This window comes from Tenebrio molitor, chromosome 5 (genome assembly GCF_963966145.1).
Source record: "Tenebrio molitor chromosome 5, icTenMoli1.1, whole genome shotgun sequence".
Classification (NCBI taxonomy): Eukaryota; Metazoa; Arthropoda; class Insecta; order Coleoptera; family Tenebrionidae; genus Tenebrio; species Tenebrio molitor.
Genome location: NC_091050.1, coordinates 20,327,546 through 20,352,727, shown reverse-complemented (window position 1 = coordinate 20,352,727; position 25,182 = coordinate 20,327,546). Strand labels below are relative to the sequence as shown.

Genomic DNA, 25,182 nt, shown 5'->3' with positions numbered 1-25,182 from the left:
ATCAAGGGCAAAGTGATACACAGTCAAGGGCGAGAAATAATTTCCAACATTAAATTTTATGCAGGAAGCTGCGAATGGAACAACTTTAATTTCGTTGGCAAATTTCAAAGCAAGGCTTATTGCAGCTACGAAAATATCCTAAAGTTGGTATCGACGGATCGCCAAGGAGGCCGCAGACGTTGCATCAGGTGCAGTTCCTTGTTTTTCGACACCAGGTAAAAACAGAAAACGTGACTGTCCCAAAAGCAAACTGTGTGATGGGGAAATGGAGACTATTCGTTCAATTATATCTACATTACTTTTATATAAGTGAAAAAAAGCAGCCAACGTTGAAAGGTTTGTAGTTCTACTTTAAAAAACGATCACTACAAAGTTATGTTTTTTTGTGTAGGGATTGTCAAAAAGATCCAAGACTCTGGGTTGTCATTTGGTGGAAGTCTAACAACACTTTCACGAGTACTTAAGAAGATGGGATTTCGGTAATCTTTCGATATGTTGGCTTGTATGCAGTAACAAATAAAAATATTTATTTGCAGTTGGAAAACAATGGCAGACAAAAGGAAAATTTTACTAGAGTCCTATGACATACGTGCCAAACGGATTCAATATTTAAAGCAGTTGCAACGTTATGTTCATGAGGAAAGACCAATTGTCTATACTGATGAATCCTACATCCATAGCTCCCATTCACAATCAAAACGTTGGACAGATGATAGTGTATTGGGATTGAAAAAGCCACTTTCCAAAGGAAAACGTTTAATTATGATAAATTTTAAAACAGAATCGCACCAATTGCTTCCTACCACAACGTGAAAATTGAAAAAGATCCTAATTCTACATTCTAATACAAGAAAACAGGTGATGATTGATTGGCTGGTGGAACGAAATCTAACCCATGACACAACTCACACTAAACCAGAATTATGCGGCATAATAAAACAACATAAAACTAGAAGTCCGAGGTACAAATTAGATACACTGCTGCATGAACACGGACATAACGTATTGCGATTGCCACCCTACCATCCGTAATTCAATCCGATTGAAAAAATATGAGCTATTGTGAAGAACTGGGTTGCTGCAAGAAACACAACTTTTAAAATTGCAGATGTGGAGGACTTGGCACGACAAAAATTTGATTCCGTTACTAGTGAAACGTGGTCGTCAGTTTGTGAACATTTGTTGATGAGTATTTGGTAAAAGAACATATTATGGACCATCTTCAGGATGAAATGGAGTTTATGGTAAATACAGGAGATTCAGATAAAGAATCATCTATTTGTAGTGAATCAGACGATGATTACAGTGATGTCTGGGGAAGTAGAAGTTGTATCATAAATGATTAGAGTCCGCCCATTATAAGAGTAAAAAATATTGTAAAAAGAGTTTAATCATCATAAAAAGGGATATCCAGTATTCACTGTCTGTATTATCATGTTCACTTTCACTGAATTCGTCAGAGTCACCAGTATTTACGGTGAAAATTAATTCGTCCGATGCTTGATCATACATATGTTCTTTCTGCAAGTATTCCGCAACAATCTTGTCAACATGTTCGCAAATTTGAGCCTTTGAATAGCTCTTTAGGTTTATCTCCTTGAAAAAATTACATCCTGTACATTTATTTTGGACGAAGAATAAATCCTTGTTTTCTATACAAACTTTTTATCGTTTTCTTATCCGAAAACATATGGTATGCTGTGCGATAACTCACTAATGTTTAACTAGCTGTTCTTGCAATAAAATCATTAGATACAAATATTAGTTGTTATTTCAATTAAATTCCCTTATTTCCATCCTACACGATACGCCAATGGATTCACGCGCAGGAAAAGGCCACGCCTCTTGATGACGTACATGTTCTTCTGAAATAATTCTACCTCTACGTCGGCGGAGGGGCTTCCGTCAAAGCGATGGCTGCAATTTGTGAACGAGCCTACCTGATGTGTAGAGCTACCTTGGAACGTTTCGTTGTGGTTCTCGGAATTCTGGCGAGTCGCAGCTGCAGTTGCTGACGTCGTGACTGCTTCGAGTAATTCTCGGAACTGGGCGTTGGTCAAGGTAATGTTGCTTACTGCAGGGGCCGTTTCTTCTGCACCTCTTGCGGAATCCAATCCGTGTCCTCCGTTCGGCATGGTGAATTTGGAATTTTCACTTGAAACTGGGCACAACGTTGGGCGTCAATTTGTGAGGGGATGTTTTCTTCCCCTAAGGTCGGGAGGGGTTTGTTCCGAGGATCAGCGGCGAAAATTCACTTTAAACACTGACCGAAATTTAACATGGGCTTTATTGTGGAAAAATACACTAATAATTCGGAATACTGTGCTCGGACTGTGACTTTACACGTCTCTGTTTTCGTGCCGACTGCCTCGTCTCGGCCTCAAGCGCGATGACCAAGGTGGTGTGCTTGGCGAGGTGTTACAAAATGTTTATTTTTTATCGCCGATCTTGTTGTTTACAAAGCATTTATGTTTAATTTTTCCCATATCCAAATAAATAAAATAAAAATTACGATCTGAAAAACCATATTTCGTACTTTTTCAAAAAGAAAAAGATAACTTACCAAATAAAGAGATAACGAAAAATTATCTCAAGATACTGGTTTGGAGTAATTTATTTTGTAGAACAATTTATAAAATTTATTGACTAAACCTTGACAGAAATTAGAAAATTCAAAATTACTGATGACATTATTAATTAATATTCAAATCAACCTTCTTTTTAAACGGAAATTCCCGATCGGATTAACGAGTAAATTCGGTAATTTAGTTTGGCCTAACGCTAGAGCAGCGCTAGTGTTGTCAGTGTCTCCCATGTTTTATACGGGTTTTGAAAGTCTTAATTCTGTTGATGGTCTGTGAATTGTACCACAGACAATTAAACTATAGTAAGACGTCGCATTGCTACCCAATTTTTGGAAACACGATTCCAGCGCGGCGCGAGCAGTTGGCCGAACTAATTTTATAAAGCATGCTTGATGGAGTTGTTTAAATTAATAATTTTGTCCTCATTTAATATTAATTTCAAATGTAAAATGTCTTTAAAATGCACAACGTTTTATTAATTATAAGAAAAATTAACAATAAATGAATTAAATTAAAAACTAGAAGCAAAACTAAAATTAAATATTCAGAAAATCCCCATTTTCTTCGTAAGTAACATGTCTTTGACGATTTTTTTTTAAATGCTCTTCTTACGTCCTGCAGTTTTTTTTTTATAAATGATCAAATTGATTGATGCATCCAACAATTTTGTTTTAATTTCTTTTACTTCTTTTATTCAAAAATACACTTAGATCGTAAATTTTGGCAACACAACACACAACTCTTCTGTTATACATATATACATAGTGGGTCGATAAAAACGGTACCAATTTTGTACGCTCATATTTTCCTGAGTTATTATCTGTTTTTGATGAGTAATATTCCAGTGAAAAGCTCAATATTTATAGAAAAGGTTGTTGTTGTCAAGAACTCAAAAATTGTGCGTCACAACATCAAGACATGCAAAAATTCTCTCAATTATAAGTTTTACAGATTTGGTTCAATATGCTCCCCATTTTTATTAGCTACCATTTGCAATCGTCTTCACTAGTGATTGATGGAGCAACATCAACATCGCACCGAGTGGCACAAACAATCATATACCTTGAGCTGAAGGCTCCTGAACAATTAACGGAATGCTGGAATCAGCTACCTCAGAGACAAATATGTAGCTTCTGCAATTGGGGACGGACAAAGACGATTACAAATGATAGCTAATAAAAATGGAGGGCATATTGATTGAACCATATCTGGAAACTCATAATTGAGATAGGTAATCTTCAAAACCAGAATTTTTGCATGTCTTCATGTTATGACGCACAACTTTTGAGTTAGGACTATCTCTGCACAGCAAGAGGCCTTCATCTTTTCTATAAATATTGGGTTTTTCACTGGTATATTAATCATTTAAAAAACTTAATAACTCAGGAAGATATGTGTTGGGATTTTCTAATAAGGCCGACTGTTTTGATTTAAAAGCTAAAACTGTTTATTCAAACGTGAACGTGTTGTTTTACAATCTACAAGTTTCAAGTTAGTGTCTATGGCGTATACCAGGTTTTTCCTTAGTTACATCTACTCGTTGGTTTTAGTACCGACCTAAACAAAATAAAAGTACTGTTATTAAATAATTATAAAATGAGAAATACATCAACACTCTCCCTTATTTAATAACTTACAGATTCCCATGTCGTTACACAAATCTCTAAATCGGGTTGAAAACAATGGTTTTGTTAATATGTCCGCGAGCTGTTTTTCAGAATCTACTTTTGAAACCATAATCTCTCCAGCAGTTACTAATTCGCGAACAAAAAAATGTCTGATACGAATATGCTTCGTTCTTCGATGGAACTCGGGATTCTGGGCAAGTCGAATAGCAGCTTCATTGTCGATTTGTAATGTAGGTGTTGCTTTCAATTGGTCCAGTTCAGTTAAAATCCTCTTGATCCAGATGATCTCCCTGGCAGCTTCGCTGGCAGCTACAACTTCAGCTTCAGTTGTGGATATGGCAACGGAAGATTGTCTTTGGCTCATCCAGGAAATAGGGGCCCCAGAGTGGAGGCACAGTACACCAGAGGTCGAGCGCCCCGTGCTAAGGTCACCACCATGATCTGCATCGCTGTAGCATTCAAAAACCCCCTTTGCTTGGTTGTTCTTGTAAAGAAGCCCACAGTTCGTTGTACCTCTCAGGTACCGCAAAATCCTCTTGACCTTAACTACGTCTCGATCTGTTGGATTCTCAAGATTTCTGGATACCACGCTGAGTGCGTACGCAATATCCGGACGTGTCCCACACATGAGGAACATCAATGCTCCCACGGCTTGTCTGTATGGAAACTCGGAGTTTCGAGAGCTTTCTTCTGTGTCGTTGTCCTTGACGATTGGAGTAGTCACTGCCTTGCAGTTACTCATGTTGAATCGTTCTAACAGTTTTTCGGTGTAGTGGGTTTGACTCACCCTCACCGAACCGTCTTCTTCTCGATTGATTTCCAGTCCCAGGAAAAACGACGCAGGTTTAGCAGTTATTTTGAACTTTCGTCCTAAGTCATCGATAAATTGTTGAAGTTCCTGTTCGTCATTGGCTGCAATTAAACCATCATCAACATAAAGGACGAAGAACATTTTTGTGGAGCCTGTTTGCCTAACAAAAAGACAAGGATCCGCTTCGCTCCTTCGAAAACCCAATTTAATGATGTAATTGCTAAACTTCTCATTCCAGCAACGAGGGGCTTGTTTCAGCCCATACAAGCTTTTCTTTAGTCGACATACTCTCCCAGATCCATCACCGTGCCCTTCAGGTTGTTGCATGTATATGGTTTCCTTCAAGTCACCATAGAGAAAAGCCGTTGAAACGTCAATCTGTGCAAGTTTCATACCTTCATTTGCGGCAACACTGAGTAACGTTCGAATAGTAGACTTCCTGGCTACTGGACTGAAAGTTTCGTCATAGTCAATTCCTCTTTGCTGTGAATAGCCCTTGATGACCAGTCTCGCCTTGAACTTATCGATTGATCCATCGGCGTTGGTTTTCACTTTGTAGACCCATTTGTTTGAAATAGCCCTTTTTCCTTGAGGTAAGTCCACTAGCTCCCAAGTCTCGTTTTCTTGAAGAGCCTTCATTTCACGGTCCATGGCTTCTTTCCAGTAATCCTTTTGATCCGACTTCATGGCCTCGCCGTAAGTTTCTGGTTCCTCAAGTGACGTTGCAAGATGCATCACGTAGTCTTGCAGTTTCTCTGGCGCTTTCAGAGTCGATCTGTTCCGTAGACATCGTGTGGTCCTGTCGGCGTTGTGCTCGCAATCTGACTCGGAAGTTCCAGAAATTGACGTATCTTCGGTTTCCTGCTCCTCTTCATCGTCATCGGTGAGTTCATCATCGCGATCAGCTTGAATTTCCTGTTTAGACCTTGAATCATCTTCTGGAATAATCACACTTTTCGTGTGCTCAAGCGTTTTCTCTTCAAATACGACATCTCGTGATCTAATGAGTTTGCATTCCTCTTTGTCGAAGATCCTGTATCCGTCATCATGATCGTAGCCAATGAGAATACCTTTAGTGGCTTTTGGGTCCATCTTTTTTCTGGTTTGCTTCGGAACATGAACATAGCAAGTGGAGCCTATTACACGTAAGTGTTTCAGTCCCGGTTTCTTACCGTACCACAGTTCATATGGAGATGTTCCTGGCACGTTTGAAGGTCCCGTGCGATTCAAGATGTAGTTCGCTGAACGAACTATTTCAGCCCAGAGTGTCTGCGGAATGTTTCCGTGGGCATGCATAATTGCCCTTGCTGTTTCGACGACTGTGCGATTCTCTCTTTCGCTACAGCCGTTTTGTTGTGGGGTGTATGGCATCGTTAGACGTTGAATAATACCTTCCTTTTGAAGCATACTTCTAACGTCCTTGTTGTCAAACTCCTTACCATTGTCACTCAGAAGTTCTTTGATCACATGTCCAACAGTTTTTGTTTCAGCTAAAAACTGACTCAGCTTCTCTGCAACTTCTGATTTTTCTTTCAAGAAATAAATCGTCCTGAATTTTGTGTAATCGTCCTTGAAGAGCACAAAATATTTAAATCCTGACATCGATTCCTGAAATGGTCCGCATACATCTGTGTGAACTCGCTCTCCTGCTTTTGTTGTCTTCGTTCTAGTGCCAAATGGTAGGCGATGAGCTTTTCCGTACATACAGCCTTCACACAGTTCACTGTCCATTTCCACTTTGATGTTCAGCTCCTTGCTCAGTAGCGACTTCACATGGCGCTTATTCTGATGTCCGAATCTCTCATGATATAGCTGCAAGAGATCATTTGTACCTGTGACATTGACTTCATCGAGTGAGCTGGTTTTCGTACTTCTCACGGACAACTTATAAAGTCCTCCAAATCGATCACGAACTCCTATCAGCTGGACTAATCCGTCGACTTTGAAATTGCAAGTTTCTGTGGTTGAGATGAACTCGCTATTTTGACGTTTATCTTGTGCTGCAAGAACGGAGAACAAATTCTTCTGAATACTTGGAACGCACCAAACATCTGTCAGAGTGATTTTGTTCCATCTTCCTCCAACTGCTGCTTCAATCTCCACTGTACCTTTTCCAATGGCTTCAATTTTCTCACCATTCGCTGTGGTTACTGAATGTGTTGTTGAAAATGGTTCAAGTGTTCTGAACGAATTTTTGTCATTTGTGATATGACTTGTCGCGCCATTATCTACATACCAGTCTTTATTACTGCTTTCAGAATTCATCACAGTTGATGTAATAGAAACGAGTGTCATGTTCGTACCTGGTTCCGGATTGCTCGATTTCGGTGGCCTGCCATCAGCTATCCACTTTCTACACACTTTCACGGTGTGATTTGGCTTCTTACAATAATGACAAATCAGCTTCTTTTTCTTCTTGGAATCGACTACATTCGCTTGCTGCGATGCCTGCTTCGACGAGTTGTTGTTGTTTGTTATTAAAGATATCAACTTTTTCTTTTTTCTAGATGATAGCTACGCATATTCGGAAAATATTGCGGTGTATATACAGAGTGTCCCAATATTATAAAAACACTAAAGTTATGTTTTTTTAAATGGAAACTACCCAGTTCGATTTTATTTTTGAACTCTATGCTAAATTATGAATCAAATTTATACAGGTCGTTTTTACTTATCTGCCATCGTTTTTAATCAGTGGCGCTTTTTTTACCAGAATTTCGAATTGCAGGGGTCCCTTAGAAAATTCGTACCTTCCAAATCGTTGCACATAAATTAAAATGATTGACGCTGTTTGATTTCTGAATGTTTGCTGCATCTGCCGAGTGTTTACTCAACAACATGCTTAGTCGCATATGCCTACTGCGATTTTTTAAACATAACGAATTAAAAATGTTAAAAACTCATTTTTTTCAAATGGCACCCCGTATTTATTATTGCACTGATCGAAAGCTTTTTTGACAAGCTTTTGAACAATATAGGTTTGTATAGTAAAATCTGAAAATCTAGGGTGCTATCCTAAAATCGCTAAATTTGGTGCAATTTTTCCGTTAAAATGACAATTCAAAAATCTAGTAGGCCTAACAAAAGATAATCACACAATATGGTCACTCCATAAAGATGAATCAACCAACAAAAAAGTGTTTAACAATTAATGATTTTAAGATAGCACCCTAGATAGTGCAGGGGTCCCTTCGAAAATTCGTACCATCCAAATCGTTGCACATAAATTAAAATAATTGACACTGTTTGATTTCTGAATGTTTGACGCATCTGTTAAGTGTTTACTCAATAACGTGCTTAGTCGCATATGCCTACTGCGATTTTTTAAATACAACAAACTAAAAATGTCAAAAACTCATTTTTTTCAAATGGCACCCTGCATTTATTATTGCACTCGTCGAAAGTTTTTTTGACAAGCTTTCCAACTGTATAGCGTTTGTATAGCCGAATGTGAAAATCTAGGGTGCTATCTTAAAATCACTAAAAATCACTAAAATAATTAAATGTTCAATTGTTAAACACTGTTTTGTTGGTTGATTCATCTTTATGGAGTGACCATATTGTGTGATTATCTTTTGTTAAGCCTACTAGATTTTTGTATTGTCTTTTTAACGGAAAAATTGCACCAAATTTAGCGATTTTAGGATAGCACTCTAGATTTTCAGATTCGACTATACAAACCTATATTGTTCAAAAGCTTGTTAAAAAAGCTTTCGACCAGTGCAATAATAAATACGGGGAGCCATTTGAAAAAAATTAGTTTTTAACATTTTTAATTCGTTATGTTTAAAAAATCGCAGTAGGCATATGCGACTAAGCAGGTTGTTGAGTAAACACTCAGCAGATGCAGCAAACATTCAGAAATCAAACAGCGTCAATCATTTTAATTTATGTGCAACGATTTGGAAGGTATGAATTTTCGAAGGGACCCCTGTAATTCGAAATTCTGGTAAAAAAAGCGCCACTGATTAAAAACGATGGCAGATAAGTAAAAACGACTTGTATAAATTTGATTCATAATTTAGCATAGAGTTCAAAAATAAAATCAAACTGGGTAGTTTCCATTTAAAAAAACATAACTTTAGTGTTTTTATAATATTGGGACACTCTGTATATATACCGCAATATTTTCCGAATATGGAGTAGAAGCGTAGCTATCATCTAGAAAAAAGAAAAAGTTGATATCTTTAATAACAAACAAGTTATGGAGCTTTTTCGCAACTCTGGGACACCCTGTATATATTTTCAGTTTTGTTTTTATATTAATAAATTTTGAATAAATAGATTAATTCTGCGAAATTTGTCGTTTTTGTAAAAGTGAGAGCATATTATAGTATACTTATGCATATTTTGTGCATATTTGTGCATATTTCAATGCATTTTTAGCTAAAAAGCGTGCATATACAGGCTGTTTTCGAAGTTGAGGCGTTCCTTTTAACATGTGATAGTATGCGTTGTTCTAAAGAATTTTAGCCAAAATCATCTTAGTAAAATGTGTACGGCAATGAAGATACAATTAGTTAATTTTTTTGAAATTTTTGAAACCGGTCCTGCTCAAATTTGCGCTGATTTGTTAGAAATTGGAATTGACAAAAAAAAAATCAAATGAGCATGGACGTTAATCAAAACTACTGTCAGAGTTGTCATCTAATTAGTCGAAATGGCTTTATTATTAGGAAAATAATGAGCTCACAGATATGTTGCAAATGCATGGGCAATGTTATCACGTTATCAGAATGCATCTGCAGCGTCCAGAGAGTATTGCAAAGCGATTTCCGGAAAGACACCATTCTGGGCCAGGTTAATTATTAATCTAGTACAGCGGAGAAATGGACAGGACCGAACTTAAAATTTTAGAAAACAATAAAAATATACAATCAACTATCTCCGTTAATACAAACATTTTACTAAGAAGATTTAGGCTAAAATTCTTAAGAATAATGTGTAGTACCTCGTGTTACAAGGAACGCGTCAACTTATATACACCTGTATTATGCGCATATTTTCTTCATTTTTCAGTGCATATAATCCGAGCTCTAATAATGACCCTGTATACTACTATGATCTGTGTTTGCAGCTCGATGTCTTCACCTGATTGTAAACGGAAGAAGCGGGCAGACGACGTAAATTCAGTTGCAAAGATGTCGAATGTAAGTTTACATTTATTCCAATTTTTTACGTATAGTTTTCCCATTTATAATTTGGTTTTATGGCAGTGCAATTGCAATTATTAGGGGCTGGGGTTGTGGTTTTGGCAATAGTGAACATATTGTAACCTGGTCAGACAACAGACCTTCTTTTACAGTCCTAGGATTTATGGCGGTAGTTGCCTATTGTCGGGGTATTTAACTCCCTGACAACAGGGCTGGTAGTAAAACCAAATTATAAATGGGAAAACTATACCACTTACCTACATTATTCTCCAGTTCAAGTAATTGACTTTTATTGTTTGTTTTCACATGCAGGTGTCACCAACGAAAAACTGGGAAACTCAAACTGACAATGTAACAATCACAGAATCAGCTTTCAACCAGGTAACTTTATCTATCAACATAAAATTTTCAACTCTGCTCCCTAATGCTTGTGCTAATTGGTAACTCTAATGCTTCTTTTCTTTCACAGCGATCTGTCATCGACCTAAACGCTCAGAGCTTTGAAGATGTTGCCAGCTTGGACGGATTTGTGGATAGAACAATGCTCATAGAGGAATTACTACAGGAAGAGCCAACCTACACCATGATATTTGCACCATCAAAATTTGGCAAAACTGTAAACCTTAGTATGATTCGTTTATTCTGCGACATCGAAGATAAAAATACAAAGACAAAAGAAGATGTTACAAAGGACCCAACAATGGAGGAACTACTATCAAATCCCTCAAAGAACATGAAAGTGTTCCTTAGGCAGTTTGCGGACACACAATATGAAGAATGTTTGATCTTGAAACAAGAAAACTTTGTCATCCAACATTTTGGGCGTCATCCAGTGGTTTTCTTCAATTTCAAGGACTGTAATGTCAAAAATGAGTCAGGAGCAATATTTTATTGTGCTATGAAAGTGAGGGATGGTTATTTGGAAAACGATTATCTTAAAAATAGTAAAGAATTTCAATCTGGTGATCCGGAACATGTCCATTTAAAAGAAACATGTACAAACTGGCTTAGCTACAGTGATGATAAACTTGAGAGTCTCTCTGTGATGGAAGTGATTTTTGGTTTGCAGGATTTGATTAAGAGCTTGAGGATACATTGGGGGAGAGACCCAGTGTTTTTGGTAGATGAAATTGACAAGCCTGGTATAGCCGCCATGGAACATAGGGTTTCTGAAAGTCAAGTACGTAAGATAGGAATTACTATCACTAATGTGCTATCTTCGATTTTGAAGTCAGCAGATAAACAGTTAAAACTTCAAGCTGCATTGCTCACTGGCATTTGCAAACTTCAATATTCTACGCTGTCACCTATGGACAAAACAGTGGCGGTATACTTCTTGAATGACCGTAGATTTTCTAAATATTACGGGTTGACTCGTCGAGAGGTTGATTCTTTAGTGAGGAAATTCTATGGCCCACAGGGAGATGTTGAGATCAAGAAGATAATTAGCCACATTAACGCAAACTACAGTGGCTATAATGTGCCTTCCTATTATGGTAAAAAATACTGCTTATTCTCCGTCCTTAACTACATAAGAGAGATAAATAAGGATAAGAACAAGGTCAATTTGTGTTTTTGGACGGACGGAGGTTTTTTGACTGGAAAACTGCCAATACTCAAGAATTATGAGGTTATTATGACTGCTCTTCACAAACTGTTGTATGGTGATTCTGGTACCATTGCAATACGACATAAATCGGCAATAAATGTTGAACATCTTCTCGGACTGTATCGTGAGGAAATGGACCTGTACCCAAATGGAATTTTCAACTTTTTCTTACAACGAGGTTATTTGGCAATAATAGAATTTGAAGGGAGAGAGACGATACATGTAAGAATTCCAAATCTCGAAATTAAAAATATTTACCATCAGATGTTGGAGGGTTGCCATAACGAGCTTCCAGAAGCTATTAAGTCAAAATTTACTTCTTGCGGACAGATCTTCAAGTCACTACCCACGCAAGACTCTACAGCGTTTCAGGAAAGTCTAGAAAAACTCTGTGAAGACTTGAAATGTATTTTTAGATCTAAGCAGTGTAAGAGTGAAGGTTCAATATGCAGCCAGATATTGGCTTATACTGCCTCGACCTTCGTCTCGGCGTAAAAGACCTTTTCATGCACAAAAAACACTCTCTTCGCGCACTTAATATAAAAATAACTATTCTTATAACTTGACCATTTAACAAATGTTAAATTTAATCAATTTCTTAATGAAGTAGGTACATGAAATCACGCAAAAACTATTTTTCATGTTAAATTCCTATGGTCAGGTTTCGTAGTTGATACTCGGTATTGAACACAGTTTTAGATTCACTGAGTTTCGGACAAGTGTCAAAGCAGGCAAGTTTTATTACTAAACCCAAGATTTAAAAGAATGGACTATAGATATTTATTGGATCTTCTGAGTTTGCAACCGTTCCACCTGGAACCGGTGAAATATTCAGACAACAAGACTGTTGATATACAGAGTGGAAAAAAAGTATCAAATATTGGTTGTAACCTTTTAATTTCACAATTTATGAAAAAAATGTTTAATATAAAAGTTGATTGGTGTATTATCCTGCATCATCTCGTCTTTCTAGTTTGTTCCTATCTTCTTTTGTTTCGCTGCTATGGCAACCAACTTTGGTTTTTAAATAGCACCCATACATTTTTTGTGTGATTTTCAAACAAGCGTATTTTTCTGTATTCATAAATACAGTTTTGCCATTATGGGGAAAAAGAATAAAATTTAAAAAAAAACGTGATAAAATTAACTTACTAAGTAATAAAATGCAATATCAAGAATGTTGACAATTTTTGTTGAACGTAATGCATGATAAGAAACCAAACAATTTTTATATTAAACATTTTTTCATAACTTTTCAAATTAAAAAGTTACAGCGATTATTTGATACTTTTGTTCCACTCGCAGAATGGAGTATATTCTTTATCTTGGTGAGTGGTCGATGCGATCAAGCAAGCCATGGGTAGCTTTGTAAGTTTTACTTTTTCCACCAAATTTGTGTATCGTGTAAATCAAATATTAACTGTCATCACTGTCATTCAGATTATGTAAATATATAAGCCGTACCATTGCCATCTCGAACTGTGTTCTAGATGGCAATGGCCGTACACATCGATTCTTAAATTTAACCGTTCCCGATATGAAAATTATCGGCGTCCGTCGTCGGTCAATCCGACCGAACATTATTCCCGTCCCAAAGAAGTTTGGGTGTGAGAAATTAACCGGATTCTTAAACCATAAACCGGACCAAATTTGACTGGAAAGTGTGTGGCCGGTCTAGAACATTTTGAAATTCCCAAGCAAGTTATTAGAATTTTAGAAAACGATGCGATATGAAGATGACACGTTTGAGGTTATGTCGGTGCATGTGAATCATGAGCAATTTAACCTGGAAAATAATAAATGGAAAGACTTTGCGGCGCCTCTGTCTCTGTAAGTACTATTCCGGACACGGAATCTTGGCCAACATTTTTTAGACATTTCTAAAAAAAATGATGTAAACCAATCATTAGTGTCACTAATAAATGACAGTTATTAAAAATCACTTATAAGTTTTTCTTGTGACATCAAAAAAGCAGGGAAATGGCATTATCGAGTCAAAAGTTGGGTTATATTCAATAAAGGCCAGTTCACACATATTTGTCAGTTAAATGTCAGTTGTGGCCAAGATTCCGTGTCCGGAATAGTACATTATTGTAATATTTGAATATTTTTCAACAACTACCAACGCACTTTTCCATTGGAACTTTCAAAAATCCCTAAATTCAACTTGACGGCTGAAAATTTCCCAAAGACCACTCACCAAGATAAAGGGGGGGGTATTTTTTTTTTCAATCATTTTAATAATTTTTTGGCACTAATTTCCATGATTTTCATTGGATTTTTAAAGTACCCAAATGCCCTGGCTCAGAAATAAAAAATCTATTTCAGGGTGTCGAAAACCGAGAGATTTGGATAAGATTTTTGGCACTTTTTCGGTCGTTTTTAAATGATTTTTGCATGCCCCAATTGGTTTGGTCCAGAAATGAAAAGCATATTGCTGTGTTTAAAAATAAGAAATTTCGTCAAGTTCTTTGTTGTTTTTAAGATAACTTTGCTTGATTTTGGATCATTTTTAACGGTTTTTTTCGTGTGCCCAATTTCTGGTGGTCTATACATAGATATTTGGGTATTTTTGGAACGCATAAAAATTTATAATCTTTTAAGAATTTTCGGCTCTTTTCAGTTGTTTCATACACTTTTCTTTGGTCGTTTTCCAATGATGTCTGCATGTGCCAATTGATCTGGTTTAGAAATAGGAATTCATTTTGGGGTCCATAAAAAAAACAAGCGAATTTGTGAGGTTTTTGGCTATTTTCGGTTGTTGCATGTCCTTCTTTTGGGCGTTTTTCAATGATTTTTGCATGCGTCAATTGGTCTGGTCCAGTCGGTCCTTTGACCTTCGCCTTCGGGACGTTATTACACTGAACCCTCGGACACTAATTTTTAACTCGGCGAAACGGTACTATTGGGGACACGGAAAACTGGGCAGATGTGTCATTCAGTTGTCAAAATTTCTAAACCATACCTTAGCTAATCATAACCAAGTTGACAGTTTTTTTTTTAAATATCAATTATAATGACGGTAAAGGTGCATTTAGATTGACACTTTTTGAAATGACAAAAACAGACTGCCCAGGATTCATTGTACTAACTACAATGAGGGACATGGAATCCTGGGCAGTCTGTTATTGTCATTTCAAAAAGTGTCAATGTAAATGCACCTTTACCGTCATTATGATTGATATTTTCAACAAAATTGTCATATATAATATACTAAGGGACAGATATATTGCCGGAAATTTTTTCGAGCAGTCCTGACAGACGAGTGTTTGCCGCAAGAAAATTACACGAGGGCTTCAGTCCGAGGGTAATTTTGAGCGACAAACACGAGTGTTGGACTGCAAGAAAAAATTTCCGGCGATATATATCTGTCCCGAGGTATATTCGGAAGAGAATCGCCCGAAAAAATTTTTCCCTAGGGCAATTATATCGGAAATTTTCCCTAGGGAAAATTTCCACTTAATTAAATTGTGATTGGTTGCTATTCAAACAATTCGGAGTTGTGATTTGTCAATATAAATCACCTATTCAACAGTGTTCTGAATCTGTGGTGAGGATTGAGAACCACGTGCACCCCGATTGTTTACACAGAGGTTATGTTTGGGAAATATACGCAATTTGAAAATATTAAAAAACACAACATGTAAACATGAAATCAGAAGAATTTTTTGCAACTGCAAAGTGTTTAATAATAGTAATTATACGCCAAGGTAGAGAAGACATTTTTTTAAGCCGAGGTAGTAGTAAGAAGCGAGGCTTAAAATTGTCTTCTCTAGCGTGGTGTATATATTATTTTTTTCACTACTAGATCCGTTAAAACCCTTTCTAATAATAATTATTAATTAAATTTGTTTGACCAATGCGACGATCCGAGTTCTCATTTTTCAACGGTTGCTATGAAAATTGAAAATCGTCTGTCTACGTTAACCAATAAAATCAAAGAAAATCTTTCGTTGCTAGGTGACGGCTGTTCATTATTGACTACTGGTTAATAATAAAAAATTATTAACCTAGGGAGAGAAATTCTACTTCTGGGGTCGATTCAAGTCTCAATAATGACGCCTTCAAAGACTAGTAGTGAAAAAAAGCATATAAGTCTTAAGTGAATTAATTCGACTGAGATAGTAGATATGCCGTTATTAAACAACCGCTCCGAATACTACAAAAATACATGTTTTTCGTTATTACTTTACCCCCTTGGTAAAGTAACTATGTATTAGTGAAGACGCCGTCAAAATATATTCAATAATTGTTTAGTTATAAACGAACAAGAAATACATAGATACAAATTTTATTCGAATTTTATACGTAGTTACGTCTTGTAGCAGCAGTTAAACCAACTTTTCTTGAATTTTTTTTTAATTTTTTCTGAGCTGAAATAAAATTGAATACTACTTTTCATAGTAGGTATGTAAAATATGCTTCGCAAAGTTATCAAAATTTGGGATTTCTCATTTTTTTTTACATCTTGCGCACGAAATACACACAATATTTTTTTTACAACCGCTTTTTAAACCTTTGCTAATAAAATTCATATTTGCTACAAAACGATCAGACATTCAAGTTGTCCGCTTGCGCTGGTCACTTGGTTACGAATTTTTGTAAAATTTTCCTTGGATGTTTTAATATTTTTTGTGCGCAACCGTACGCGAAATGAGCACTTCGCGTGCCTAGAGCAGGCCACGAAATTGAATTTCGCAGCCGTTGCCTTGACGACGGCCGTAAAAGTAAAAGTCATTTCAATATTTATTTATTATCACAATTACAACATATCTATCTCTATATTTGCGGTGTGATCTTACAAAATCTGGATTGGGTACAGTTAAAGTTTGATTTATGACAGTTTTTGTGTCAGGAACGGCCGCTATTAGTACAGAATTTTCATCCGGTTTGAAGTTCCCGCCAATTTCAAATGGAGTGGTCGCCTCATGAATGACGAGTCGGTAAAAAAGATCCCCATTATCGATCTAGAACAGACACGTATGAATTAGGTTAATTTTTCGCCGGTCAAAAAGGAAAATATCTAGTAACTAGTAACATATCCTGAATCCTGAAAGGCAACAACAGACATTTTGGTTTATTTGTCTCTTCGCACGGCATCTGATATTTCCACGATTAAAATAACCTAAAAGGGAGCAGATGATACAACTTATCATAACAGAATTTAACATTTACCTGCCACAATAAATAAATTCTAGTAAATAGGTAAGCCAATGCAACATTATCCGACACGGTTTTCACATTCTTCTTGTTACATCAGTCTCAAAGTTACTGTTACATTTTTTATATTGCTGTTTCGATTTTTCAGGTTTCAAATGCGATACTGCACAATTTATAATATTTTTTTAACTCTGGATGAGTACACGGAACAAGAGCTGCATATTTGCGGTATAATCTTACAAATTCTGGATTGGTGACAGTAAAAGTTGGATACTGCACAATCTGCAATATTTTTTAACTCCGGGGAAGTAGACGGAACAAAAACGTTGTAATTTTCTTGCGACATTTTTCCAATTTTTCTCAAAATGAATTGTTTTATTTATGTCGTTTCCATAGCGACATGGCGACATGTAGGTTGACTTTATTTTTATTGACAGTGAAGGAAATTTTACTTGTTCATTTTATAATTACAAATTTTCGGGTTGCACACAAAATGTTGTGTACACCTTGGCTACGTAATCCTTTGACTACCTCGAGATTGTCTTGTCTCGGCCGCAAAGCGGTCTTGACGACAATTTTTCTTTCGGTTCGTCAAAGTACGATTTCGCAGCCTTGCTATACAAATAACTATTTCTTCCTACACTATGGTAAAGTTGAATTTTACCGTCTCCATAGGGACGAGAAAGTAGGTGTTTCTACGGCTAGCCTTGCAAAAAAAAAACAAATGGCTAGGCAGTAATTTTTTTTTTACTTTTTTCAATAGAGGGCGCTGCAATAATATGTTAAATTAAATTTACAAAAAAAAAAGATTTTTACGATTTTAGGTAACTTTTTTAGTTCAAACAAAAGCTGTATTCTTTTTATAAAATAAGCTGCTTAATAAAATCTAATATAAGTAAATTTTTATTTTAAAATTACCAACAGATATAGATTTCTGCAGAAAGTTATATCTAACCGTGTGTAGGTGCCGCTGCGTTTCGGACTGTTTGTTTTGTTATTATATCAAATGGTTATTGTTGACAGTTGACAGACAAAACAAATTTTGTGTGTATAAAAATATTTGTATTTATTTGATTTAAATTTTAAAGCCATAATAATGGAACGTGTGGAAGATCCAAGTGAAGAAGAGATAGAGTATTGTACGCCGCCTGAAATTCAAGACAAAGCGCACGACGTTTCGCTTAATTTGCTACCGGAAAAATCAAGAGGAAATGTACCAGCTTCAGTATAAAATTATTGCAGTCATGTTGTGTAGGAAGAAAAATAATGTGTAAACCTTGACGGTAAAGTGATTTTTCCAGGCTTCAAGAAGTGTCCAGCCTCGCTAAAGCTCGCCTGTACATTTCTTCTTTCAGCCTGGAAAAATGTCACTTTACCGCCTAGGTCTACAGTATACTATTTCACTGTTTTTTTTTTGACGGTGACAATCCAACACGAAAATTTTACACTCCGTCGTATTTATTCGTAAAATTTCGATTATTACCGTTGTATGTATTTAAAACAGTCAAAAAATATTTGTCAAATGTGACACTTTTCTGAAAAAAAATAAAAATGTACTTATTAAAGATAAAAAGGTAGGAATTAGTGCCATTTATTAAATGAAAGTAATTACAATAGCCAACGTTTTCAGTATTGAGAAATTGTCAATAAGAAAAAAATAAATAAAGGAAAAAAATAACATTTTCTACTTTTTGGGCAATTTGTGAATCTGCTACGTAATTTAGAAAGGTAAAAACTTAAGTGGTGAAACTGACTTCTTAATAAAGTTATACTTTCAGTTTCAATTCAAGACAAAAAGAAACCAAACAATAGTGTGTGCCCTCGGTATCTATTCTTTTAAGGAGCATGACAAGTTAAAATTGAAACTAAAATACACAGTGGGCCGAAAAAAACGGTACAAATTTTGTTCGCTCATATCTTCCTGAGTTATTAAGTTTTTTAAATGATTAATATTCCAGTGAAAAACCCAATATTTATAGCAAAGATGAAGGCCTCTTGCAGTGCAGAGATAGTCCTAACTCAAAAGTTGTGCGTCATAATATGAAGACATGCAAAAATTCTGGTTTTGAAGATTACCTATCTCAATTATTAGTTTCCAGATATGGTTCAATATGCCCTCCATTTTTATTAGCTATCATTTGTAATCGTCTTTGCCCGTCCCCAATTGCAGAAGCTACATATTTGTCTCTGAGGTAGCTGTTTCCAGCATTCCGTTATTAGTTCAGGAGCCTTCAGCTCAAGGTATATGATTGTTTGTGCCACTCGGTGCGATGTTGATGTTGCTCCGTCTATCACTAGTGAAGACGATTGCAAATGGTAGCTAATAAAAATGGGGAGCATATTGAACCATATCTGTAAAACTTATAATTGAGAGAATTTTTGCATGTCTTCATGTTGTGACGCACAATTTTTGAGTTCTGGACAACAACAGGACTTCATCTTTTCTATAAATATTGAGCTTATCACTGGTATATTACTCCTTAAAAACAGATAATAACTCAGAAAAATATGAGCGTACAAAATTGGTACCGTTTATATCGACCCACTATGTATATGTGTACAACAGAAGAGTTGTGTTATTAGAAAATGATATTTTGCGAGTGTGAGTGGTATTGTGTAGCCAAGGCGCCTAGCCGCGGCAGGCAACACGAGCACTCGCAAAACATTTTCTGGACTAGTGATCCAAATAACTATTTTGTTACAAGTACCTAAAACATTGTTTTTGCGGACGAATCGTTGCTGTTTCCGGACGAGGCGGCAGCCGAGTCTGGAATAGCAGATGAGTTTGCAAAAACGTTTTAGGTATAGTCGGCACGGAGATATAGTGATAATGTATTCGCGAGATGGTGAAGGATGTTTTTTTTTTGAGTTCTTCAGCAACATCTTCATTGAATGAAGCTAATGAGTCATCCGAGAACAATAATTTAATATTCAAAATGTCAAAAGCGGCTACTTTTGCTTCCACTTTCTTAGGTAATGATAAATTTGTACGTTTCTTATAACCAGTTCGTATTTGACGTAAGTACTTCAAAATTAGAAAGATTTTCGTTCATATGCTTATTCAACGACTTATCAGATTTATCTGCTACATTGAAAGCTCTATAGGAAAAAAGCAAAAGATTCTCACAGGAAGAGATTGATTTGGTCCAAAGACAATTATTAATAATGGAGCTTAATTTATCTCCAGCTAAATGTCTACAAGCTTTTGGTAATCTTCTAATAGTCGGTAACTGATGTTTTAAATTAATAAGCAATTTTGTTATTGAATCGGCTGAAGTAGAAGTAGAAGAACTTGATAGGTTATTATCGACATGATACTTATCTACGTGAATTGTCAATCTGTTATTATCCTATAAAGATTTTCCAGGACATAGAGTACAAGGTAATCGTTGAAATCTACCAGGATGACTATCTTCTGATCCGAATAGCTTCTCATAATCCATGGAAGTAGATGGAGTTTGATTAATTGTTTCATTTTTCCTTCTTGTTTTATCAATTATTGAGGAAAATGATTCACACAAAAACGATTGGTTCATGTGGATGGATTCTTGACCTATGAATTTTAAGGCACTTTTCGTTTTTAAAATCCCTGTTGCAGTCTTCACATCGAAAATAGTATATTATGTTATGAGGAGCAAAAATGGAGTTTTATGTGCTGCAGCTGCAGCCAAAGCACATAAAACCATTTTTGCTCCGAATAAGATATACTATTTTTTCTTCAAACCTTCATAACAAATTATTTAAGAAATGTTAAGAAACCAGGTAGGAGATTGGCTAGACTGATAAATTAATATAGCTCGTTTTGCAAAGCGTTACTATGACTATGACTAGTATAAACAACGCTGTGAACAAAATCCGAAATAATTATCCGTCTGTCAACCCGTTTTAATTTAGATAGATTTTGTAAGTACGTTTTGCAATAATGTACAAGTTTCTTGATTAAACCTTATTTATACACTTCAGCTTTCAATATCTCACATGCAGACACGAATTTGTTACAATTTGAGGTAGGAATTTCAAACGATTTAGCTAATTTACTTCACAGCCGCTCATCAGCGGAGATAATAACTTCACGGACGCTCCTCTGCGGAGATAGTAACTTCACGGACGCTGGTCAGCTCGTTAGATGCCATGACAATGAAGTGACATTTTAGCATTATCAATGCAGCAGTATAATAGGGTTATTGTTTTCCGGGTTATGCCGCGGTCGTCTGGATTGCTGGGTAGCTGACGTTTCAATAGTAAACTGTTTACTTACAAGCTCCGAAGAAGATAGCAGCAATCCAGACGACCGCGGCATAACCCGGAAAACAATAACCCTATTGACAACGGCCGTGAAAACCTGCATTCGATTAGCAGTATAATGTCATAATTTACGGACGTTTGAAGAAAAACTAATTTATCTCCAGAAATTATATCATGACATTTCTTGACATTTCCGAATTTCTGTTCAAGATTAATATTAGCGTTCGAAGGACCTGCGTCGGTTAAATCTTTGTCACTAATTTTCCACTGAGTAGTTCGTAAACGAAATCGTGAGTCTTGAGGATATTTAAATTCAAGAAAACTACATATTATTAAATAAAAATTTTCAAAGTAAAATTTGTCATTTTCTCAAAAAAAAATTCTTATGTAATGTACCAATTTTTTTTATTCATGGTTTAGGTAGTTCCAGGATCTATCAGAAAAAGTAGAAAAAAGTGGGGGTTGTTATTTAAAAAAAATTGATGATGTCATTGCGCAAAAACCAATGACGTCATTTAAACAAGTTGCACATCACATGGTGGCATTTTTCGAAATAAAATCGACCTGTCCGAGCGATTTTCCTAAAAACGTCACATAATACTATTATGAATTTTGTTCCAAACTTTATGTTCACACTGTATATATGTATTTATAATCGATGATTGACAAGTAACGTTTGACATTTCGAATTACATTAAACATGCTGGTGAATCTGCTCGAAAGCCTAAAAAAAGTGTTAATTTATATTTAGGGCCAAATGGGGGGCACTTCGGGCATTTCTTTATTTAATTTTTAGATAATTGTTCTGCATTTCAAGTTTAATTTCTTTTTACCGTTAATTTTTACTCTTATAACCTAAAATATTGTCCCTATCAATGTTGTCAGATATCTGTCAAATAAACAAACAAAACATATCCGGTTGCAGTGTTGCAAATAGCCGAATAAAAAAATGTTCATAATTGTCTTGTCAACTCAAACAGTTCTACTTGATCAGCCATATTTGATTTTTGCCGCTCTATTGCATATTGTGGTACTAAATAGAAAAACAGAGGTACTATTGGGGACAAATTACTTTGGTCGTCAAAGTCAGTGGACTGACATAAAGTTGTAAAGCAAGCATTAGGACGGTTAACCTTATTTTTTACTACTGTCAACCACTGTCACTGTCAAACTCATCATTGCAAAATGTTAAATACCGAAAAATGGACAACTGAAGGAGATATTCCTAGGAGGAAAAATTGAAAAGGTTTCCACAAGGCAATTTGGCCCATGGACAATCCCCCAGAAACAAGGGAGATGATTCTAAATTTTTGAATGGTGGAAGGTGCCATATTTTTGACAAGAGAAAAGTCAATAATTTGAAATTGTCATCACTATTGACTTGACGTTAATGACGTTAATGCTTGGTTTACATTGATTTGTTTTGAAGTGAAGAAGAATGACGACCAAAGTATGTTGTCCCCAATAGTACACACGCGGTCACCCAAAAGTGCACGATAGCTGACGCAGATTTCTCAATTTTTCCTTAGATTGAAACGAGACCTGTCCAGTGGCGTTCGCGCTGAATGCAATTTTTTATGACAAATGTAAGCTTTGAGTTTTCACTGTCATTTTAGTTAACGTATTCTTTAACAAAAAAAAAGGAGAATTAAAGAAACAAATTATGAAAGAATGAGAGAATCTAAAAAGCATTGAAAGAAATTATGATAAAATAAGAGAAATTGAAAAGGATTCAGAGAGATTACGAAGAATTGAGCGAAATGATGAAGAAAATGAAAGAAACAAAGAATAATTGAGAGAATCCAAGAGAACTAAAAGAAATTAAAAAGAATTGAGAAAAATTATGAGAAATTATATGAAGAATTGATAGAAACTAAAAAGGATTGAGGGAAATTATGAGAAATTGAGAAAAATAATGAAAAAGTGGGAGAAATTAATGAAAGAATGAGAAATATTAATTTTGTGGACGAAAATCATTGTTTTCATTAATTGTTTAACTCATTAAACCCCAAACATTCTCTATGGGATTTATATCAGCGCTACGCGCTGGCCATGGTACTATCGGCGCCATCGAAATGTGAACGCCAAATTTTCCTAGTGTGTGTTGAAGCATCAATCATAGGCGTGCGTTAATGTGACAGATTTGTGACAATTTTCACAAACATAATTAGTCAACAGATTTAATTTATTTTTAAACAATATACCTGCCACGACACTTGACCGATATGGGAAAAGCGAGGGCTGTTGCCAAACTCGACGAAAATTGTAAAAATTGTAATAGAAAGTTATAGGTAATAGAAATCTTTTCTTAACTTCCATACATATAGTACGCCAGTGAACAAAGTTTTATTTAATGTAGAACAAAACAGAAGACGTTTCTATGCCACCAGAAATTCGTTCACATTTCGTTGGCGCCGATAGTACAACTGTAACGTCATGTTATTGTAGTAAGTTGTAGCTATAGTTTATTCCTAAACTATATGCAGTTGTATCAGTTTATAACACGAACTACGTGCATGTAGCTATCTCTTTTCAACACATGTCAAACAAGTTCGTTGCCTCTGCTACGTTCGCTATTAAGATGGTCGCTCTATGCATCTTACTCTAAACCGTCGATCCTAAAGTCTATTTTTTCCTGGTAGGCGCGTGCGTGCGCATTTACAAAATCCTGCAACGAAATGCGACTTTCCTATTGGTTACTTTATTTTTCTACTTACACTAGAGAAATGTGCAATATTACAGTGTTCTGTACCGTCAATCAGGTCCAAGCTGCCATTTTTGTTTGATCGTGTCTTAGTTTTCCTTTCATGTTTTGTATGTATTTTGTGTTGTGTCCGTTTATTTATTAAAAAAACAGTTCTTAGTTCTTAGAGGTTAATATGTCAACAAGATGTCTTAATTTCGATCACCAAACGGCGTAAGTTGGATTTATGCTAACATCAAGTAACAGTTTTTTATTAATGCATATTTATAGCAAATTTCTTTTTGTTGTATCACAGCTTAATTACTTTGTGTTGAAGGTTGTGGATTTAGAACCATTCAATGATACTTGGCGGAAGAAAAGAAGTGTGGGCAATTACAGGCACCGAAGAAACCTGATAGGAAATGGATGAACATCAAAAATATCTCATTCGAAAAACAGTGCACTCATTTTTCTCTGCAAACAGAAGTCCTACAATTGATGCTGTGTACAGGGAAGTGCAAAACAATGAAGAAATTCCAAACATCAGTCGTTCTAAGCTTTATAATGTTTTACATGAATTAAAATTCAAGTAAATACATACATTGTTTTCAATTAACTGTAAACATTGAAATCTATGTTTATTTCAAATAGCACAAATAACGAAATAGAAAAAGCCTGTTAATAGAAAGAGAAGACATATCTTGGCGAAGAAGATATTTACGGGAAATAAAAAAAATACGCCAAGAAGGGAGACCTTTTCTCTTGCAAGATACATGGTTATTAGAAATGATTGTAGTCGAAGCAGGCCTTGTCCATGTTATGAAATTTTTGCCGCTTTCATGTGAACTGATAATTATTGTCGATGTCACTGTAATTTTTTTTAGGTGAAAAGTGCGGTGTTGATTATTTTATTTTTTTTGAAATTAACGATTGAATCCAAAAGTATCGAGTTGTTTTGTACCCAATTTAACTCCTGTGTGTATAAAATAAAAAATGTTGTACATATAATATTTGTTATCAATTTTTCCACGAGTTGATTCATAAACTGTTTTGTTTACATTTTATTTAATTAAATCATAAACATGAGTTTTTAGTCTGCAACCACAAATGCTGATCCCCCTAGATAATATGCAACCAAAAATACTAACAATTCCTGCATCCTGCTAAAAATCTTAGCTATGTGATTCTACCTTTCGGAGATGCGCACGCACACGCCTACCAGGAAAAAATAGACTTTAGTAACATAGAACTATTGACGTCTGTCGGACTCGGGACGGCGTAAGATAAATGCAAAACTGCTCATGCGTA

The 25,182-nt window shown here is 35.7% G+C and overlaps 1 protein-coding gene and 2 long non-coding RNA genes across 3 annotated transcripts in view; all 3 read left to right on the top strand.

Moving 5' to 3' along the window:
• Positions 1–25,182, top strand: part of LOC138131362 (uncharacterized) — a 57,508-nt gene that overhangs the window by 8,970 nt on the left and 23,356 nt on the right. The window lies entirely within an intron of this gene.
• Positions 9,081–12,332, top strand: LOC138131349 (uncharacterized). The gene is made up of 3 exons (XM_069048319.1): positions 9,081–10,174; positions 10,490–10,558; positions 10,647–12,332. Exons 1-3 carry the CDS (start codon positions 9,854–9,856, stop codon positions 12,279–12,281), a joined length of 2,025 nt encoding a protein of 674 aa, XP_068904420.1. The 5' UTR covers positions 9,081–9,853; the 3' UTR covers positions 12,282–12,332.
• On the top strand, positions 23,109–24,882 carry LOC138131363 (uncharacterized). The gene is made up of 2 exons (XR_011159792.1): positions 23,109–24,463; positions 24,526–24,882. It is a non-coding gene; the product is annotated as an uncharacterized lncRNA (long non-coding RNA).